At 50.5% G+C, this 6,343-nt stretch overlaps 1 protein-coding gene across 1 annotated transcript in view; it reads right to left on the bottom strand.

Annotated features, from left to right (window-relative positions):
- Positions 1-1,522, bottom strand: part of RPIA (ribose 5-phosphate isomerase A) — a 30,511-nt gene extending 28,989 nt beyond the window's left edge. Inside the window, exon 1 of the mRNA XM_002709617.5 lies at positions 1,185-1,522. Within this exon, the coding sequence (XP_002709663.1) occupies positions 1,185-1,469 (285 nt within the window). The 5' untranslated portion in view covers positions 1,470-1,522. The remainder of the gene's footprint in view (positions 1-1,184) is intronic.
- Between the last annotated feature and the right edge of the window lie 4,821 nt (positions 1,523-6,343).

The following is a 6,343-nucleotide window of genomic DNA, read 5'->3' on the forward strand; positions in this document are numbered from 1 at the left end:
GCCTTTTAAATACATAGGTCCTCAACAACAACAACAAAAAAGTTTAACAGAAAAAAAAATGGATGGGTCTGTTTCTAACCATAAAGACTTCATTTGTCCTGCTATTAACTACTCACTTATGCAGGTATTTTGAATGTTCAGCTTACTGTGCCAATTTTACCTGAGGAATGGAATCCCAAAATACAGAGCCCAAAGTCTCTGTTAACTGCCATAGAAAATTCTACTGCTAACCAGACTTGCAACAGAGCCACAGTAGAACAGGTCAGCAGTGGAACAGGTGGAAGGGCTCTGGAACAGGAGTGACCTGGTTTGGCCATCCCTTCTACAAAACACACTGAGCCCCAGGTTATCACACTGGTCCCTGTAGTGAAGCTCAGAAGACATCACTGTGCAAAATCCTTCTGCACAGGAAAGCATTAACCAATGTGAAAAACTGTGATCAGAAGGAAAAGGGAACCTGACACCACTTTCTAAGTAACAGAAAAGAGAGAACGCCAACAAGGCCAAAGAAACTCCACCATGGGGCAGAAATACTCCACTCAGCCACACACAAAGCCCTACCATTAAGATAATTAACCGGACGGTGACAGCAAACCCACATGGGTTAAAAGGCTCCACTACGATAGCCCCACACCTGCCACTTAACACACAAGCGGGGCCACGTCCTCACTGGGGTGACAGGTGACCATCTTCGCAGCCCTCCCTTAAGGACAGGATCCGCCAAGCTTCCAAAGGGTCCACTCGGCCCTGTCAAAGGGAGGAGGTTTAAAGTTCCTGGTTTCCGCCTTCGGCTCGGTCTCCCTTTCCCTCCAAAACGCGGCGAGCGCGCGCTTCCCGGGACAGTGAGAGGCAAGGACCTGGAGACAGCCCAGGGTGCTGGATATGGAGGCCAGGCGGCAGGTGCCTCCAAGTCCCCACTCCAAACACCCGACACCGCCACGCTCCACTTTGCAAACGCTTCCAGCTGGACGAGCAGTCTTCGGAAAGCTCAATTTTTAAGGGACTCTCCCCTAGGCAATTCCACGCCCAACAAGCTTTGAAGGAGCGGAGAACAGGCTCCCAAACTCGGGTAAAGTGCACGCCCTCTCCCGCCTCGCGCGGCCCCTTGCCTTGCCAGGAACCAGCCGCGCCCAGGCAATGGCACGAGCTCTCCACGCTTAAGACAGACGCCCTGAACTGCTCACCCTCACGTGGTTCTCCACCGCGGCGCGACCCGCCAGCTTCTTGGCTTCCTCGGCCTTGGACATCGCGGAGGGGGCCGGGCAGACGTTGTTGGCGTCCAGGCCGCTGGTGCTGGCGGTGCCGGTGGCGCCGCGGGTCCCAGACTGTGCACGCCCCGGCGGCTGCACGTGGGAGCCCAAGAGGCCCCAGCTATTCCCGCCTCCGCCGGAGGCCGCGCCCCCGGCCCGCCCGGGCAGCGGGGCCAGGACCCGCCCGTAGAGGGTGCTGAAGGGCCCGGGGCGCTGCATGCCGACGCCTCACCCCTGCCTCCGCCGCGGCCCCGCCCCTGGCTCGTCCGGAAGTCTCGTGTCACACGCACACGGCACGCAGCTCGCGGGGCTTACTGGGAAATGTAGTTCTGTGGCTTCGTCGGCCTGTAGTCGTGCCCCAGCCTGGACTACCAACCCCACAATGCACCGCAACCGGGTGTGCAAATCGCCAGTGACGGGTTTCGGCGCATCTGTCGTTGAGGTCTGAGAGAGCCAGGGGCTGGGATACCCTGGGGAGTTGTGTTCGCCTTTTCGTTAGATGAATCCCAAGGGTTTTCTGTCCGTCCATGCAACCGTGAAAGAGACCTCAAGCCTGCCCCTGTTGTTTTCCCCACCAGTGAGAACATGGGGGGGACAAAAACCCCTCAGCAGTGTCTTAATGTGGACGTCGCGACCTTCGGTTAGGGGTGGCTGCTCTAGATTACGCCCGAGGAAACGCACTTGCCACTCCGGGGTCCCGCTGTTGTTCATGGTAGAACCCGCAGACTCAGGACCTCAAATTCAGTATGCCCTACCCTGGACGTTGTGCACTTGGTGGTGTCGAGTGACTTGCTTCGGCGAAACTGGGCCTGCTTCCGCGAAGACGAATCTGCCCTCTGGAGACGTGGGATAGTCCCTGGTGACCGACGAGAACTTTCACTCTGTGTTGACAGAAATTTTTTTAGTCTGTCTTTAAGGTTTCTTGGTGTTTTAAATGATAAGGGATGAGGGATTCTTACCGCATCTTACAGCCGACGAGTGCCGGCCCTATCTTTACCCATCACTTGGATTTCCATAAAAGCACGTGGCCTTTTGAGTTTCCTGTCCATGTTCGTGGGATCCCTTCTGTCTGCTCATGAACTCATCTTCAAACCCATTCTCAGCCTTCTCTCTCTTCTTTTTTTTCCAAATGTAGTGAGTTTTTGGGTTTTTGTTTGTTTGTTTGTTTTTTAGTGTTTATTGATTTGAGAGGCAGAGATACAATCAGAGGGAGATACAGAGAGAGATGTCTTCCATCCGATGGTTCACTCCCCAAATGGCCCCAATGGCCAGAGCTGAGCTAATCTGAAGCCAGGAATCAGGAGCTTCTTTGGGGTCTCCCACGCGGGTGCGGGGCCCAAGCACTTGGGCCATCTTCTACAGCTTTCCCAGGCCGGATCAGAGAGCTGGATCAGAAGAGGCACATCCAGGGCACGAACCTGCAACCATATGGGATGCCGGGGCCACAGGCAGAGGCTTAACCTGTGCAAGGACCTGGCTGAACCGCTGTCACCACCCATCATCACCTAGACTTTATTTACTGTGCTGTGCCCCTAAGGCTGTCATCCCTGGACCTCCTCCTTGATCTGTAGGAAGAAACTTGTTTGAGGGGGATATTTGAATTCAGAAATTAGCACAGGTTCTGGCTAAGATGCAGAACAAAACATCTGGATTCCTGGATTTGTTGGTTTACAAAGTTGAAGGCCACGGTAAGCAAATTTATGACTTTTTTTTTCATCTCCTTGGGGTCAGTCTTTCCCCTGTTCAGGCTCTTTAGCACCCACTACCAGAAGGTCTGCTGAGCAAGTGTTGGCCAGTCTTCCCTATACCCCTCCAGCTTTAGGGTCTTTGAACCACCTTAAAAGCTGTCTATGTCTGAGAAGAGGGGCTTTGTTCCTTCCCCTACAGAATCTCCATTCCTGAAACTGCACCTGACGTGTAGGTAATCCTCAGCAAATACCTAAAACATTGCTGAGTAACAGACTTCACCTCAACCCCATACTCCACCTTCAGCCCCAAGGAAGTCCACTCCCTGCACACACACTCTTGCCTCCGTGTCTTTGCACACACTACCTTTCTAACTCTCCCATGTTCTTCAGGACTCCTTGATACTTGTTATTCTGCAACCCAGATCACCACTCCTAGTTGGACTGGCTGCTGTTCTGGCTCTCAGCTGTACCTTCTCTGTCGTAGTCCGTCTTGCTGGGTTCACTGGACTGCCTCAAAAGTCCAAGTGGAGTGGATAGCACCTGGCTAAATTAACATCTTGAAGTGAGCAGTGTTCTACAAAAGTCTGCCTGTCTGTGTGTCTCCGTTTACTCTTTCCTCCTATCTTGCACCCATTTCTTCATTCCTACTCACCTTTTGATAATCCTTTGTCTTAAGTCTACTAATGATGCCCAGTAACTCTCATGACCATTCTGAAATCCCACCGGTGATTCTTCAGGCTTGTATTAGTCTGAAACACCAGAGGCTGAGTAACTTTATAAAGAGGTTTATTTGACTCATGGCTCTGGAAGTCCAAAACCGAGAGACCATATCTGATGAAGTTCTTTGCATGAGGTGGCAAAGGACATCACCTGGCAAGAGATGGGGAGCACACCAGTGTATCTGTATCCACTGTTCTCTGTCTTCTTATGTGGCCAATGGTATTCGTATGGAGGCTCTCCTCTGATGCCCTTACCTAATCCTAATTACCTCCCAGAGATCCCACCTCTCATCACCATCCTTGGATTGTTCTTACCCTGTTACTGCCTCACAATGGGGATTAAATTTCAACACTTGAGGGACACAGTCAAACCATAGCAGAGGGGCAGGCGTTTAGCCAACAGTTAAGATGGCAGGTTGAGGTACCTTCATCCCATATTAGAGTACCTAGTTTTGACATCTGGATCCACTTCCTATTTTTAAAAAGATTTATTGTATTTATTTGTAAGGCAGAGTGACACAGAGAGACTGGGTGTTGAAGGAGGTGTGTGGAGATCTTCCATCCACTGGTTCACTCCCCAAATGGCTGTGATGGTCAGGGCTGGGCCAGGCCAAAGCCAGGAGCCAGAAACTCCATCTAGATCTCCCACTGCTTTCTTGGGTTCATTAGCAGGGAATTGGAACATAAATGGAGCAGCTGGGACTTGAACCAGTGCTTATGGGATCTGACGTCATAGGCAACAGCTTAACCCACTGAACCACAATGCCAGTCCTGGTCCCAGCTCCTGACTCCAGCCTTCTGCTAATCTAGGCCCTAGGAGGCAGTGGTAATGGCTCAAGGACTTGAGTTCCTGGCAACCATGTAGGAGACCTGGATTGAGTTCTTGGCTCCCAGCTTTGGCCCAGCACAGTCCTGGCCATTGTAGGTACTGGGGAGTGAACCAACACATAGAAGTGATCTTTTCTCTCTCTGTCTCTCAAATTAAAAAAAAAAATTTTTTTTCCAGAAAACAGCAGAGCTGAAGACTGTGCTGATCCTTGAATAGTTTAAGCATCATACACCTGTGGTACTTTTCATTTGCATAATTATTGAAACTTGTGCCAGGTACCATGCTAAATGCTTCGCGAATGTTATCACATTTAATCTGAACAATGCTAAGAAGTGGGAATTATTATCCCCACTGTACAAATGAGACATGAAAGAAGCCCCCACTTATCCACAGTCTCATCGCTTGTGAGTGAAGCTGGGACGCAAACCTTCAGTAAGGGTTTTACAGGATGAAATTTCCCAGGGGGCAGAGCCCACCATCCAGTACTATTGCTGGTGGTGAGAGGGAGGGCCTGGGCCTGCAAGGGCTTAGTGTGGTCTGGTCTGCACTGGGGCTCCATAGCACTTCCCTTAATGCCAGGATGTGAGCACCGCCAGGGAAGTACACAGCCACCATTCTCTGCTTGCCTGGGTTTCAGTGAAGCAGGAAAAACTCTCCCTTCCCACTTCCCTCCATTCCCTCTGCCTTCTTCCTCTAGATTTCTTTGACATGTATTCATTTAGAAGATGATTCCCAGGGAAGACTGTACAGCGCTACAAAGCAGATGCTGGAATGGGTCTGAGGATCCCGCCAGAGATTGCCGTGACACTGGCTCAGGGATACCTGGTGCTTGGGTTTGGAATGCCTTGTTTATGTTCGGTAGCTGCACTCATTGAAAAACAGCTACTCATTCTCCCATCCTCCCTCCACTCTCACACACTTAGCCTGGTCCTTTGGAGCCTCAGCCTGTGGCCTGCATTGCTTTCTCCCATTTCTATGAGGGCAAGTCTATTATCTACTAATAACTTTAATGAAGAGTTAAGTCCTTGGAAAAGGATAGGTCTTTATTTGTGGTGGTCTAGTGGTCAAAATGTGTCATCAGTGTTACCACATTGCTGTGCATTTAATACTGGAAGACAGGCAGCATAGTGCAGTCCATTAACCAAAACCAAGTTCTTCTGCTGGTTGACCAAGACCACATGGTTCTGAGTATCCAACAATCGTTTGCTGCTCTACAACACTATTCCTTGCTTATGAATCAGGCTGCCTTTTCAAATTTTTACAGCAGTGGTTGTCATTGTGGAGTGACTGGCTCCTCCTTTCATGGAGATGTTTGTCAATGTCTGAGGACATTTTTATTGTCAAGTTTAAGAGAAGGTTAGTGGCATCTAAGAGAGAGAGGCCACAGATGCTACTGAGCATCCTAGGCCCAAAGAGTCTACTACCCCTAGGGTCAGAAGTGTCAAGACTGAGAAGTACTGCCTTAAAGAATCTCTGGGGCAGGGGTGGGGAACATTTTTTTTGCCCATAGCCATTTGGGTATTGAACAGCATTCACAGGCCATGCAAAACTATTGATTTAAAAATTAAAAATTAGCCTGTTACAGATGATTGAATTTTGAGTCCTGCCTGTGGTTGCCTAGGCAGGGCCAGACCACGTGAGTTCAGGAGCCAGATGCACCCCACCCCTGCTCTGCAGGGATTCCTGGGCAGGTCATCTCCCTCTGCAGTTTGTTTCAACTGTTTCATCAACACCAGAGCTTCTACACGATTAGCCTTCTCCAGACCTATGCTACCACCAAGGAACTCCCCACCTTCTAACACCACCACCCATGTTGGCAGTTCCTTGCTCCCCATAGCACCCTTGGGTGCCCACCTC

This window comes from Oryctolagus cuniculus, chromosome 2 (genome assembly GCF_964237555.1).
Source record: "Oryctolagus cuniculus chromosome 2, mOryCun1.1, whole genome shotgun sequence".
NCBI classification, from domain to species: domain Eukaryota; kingdom Metazoa; phylum Chordata; class Mammalia; order Lagomorpha; family Leporidae; genus Oryctolagus; species Oryctolagus cuniculus.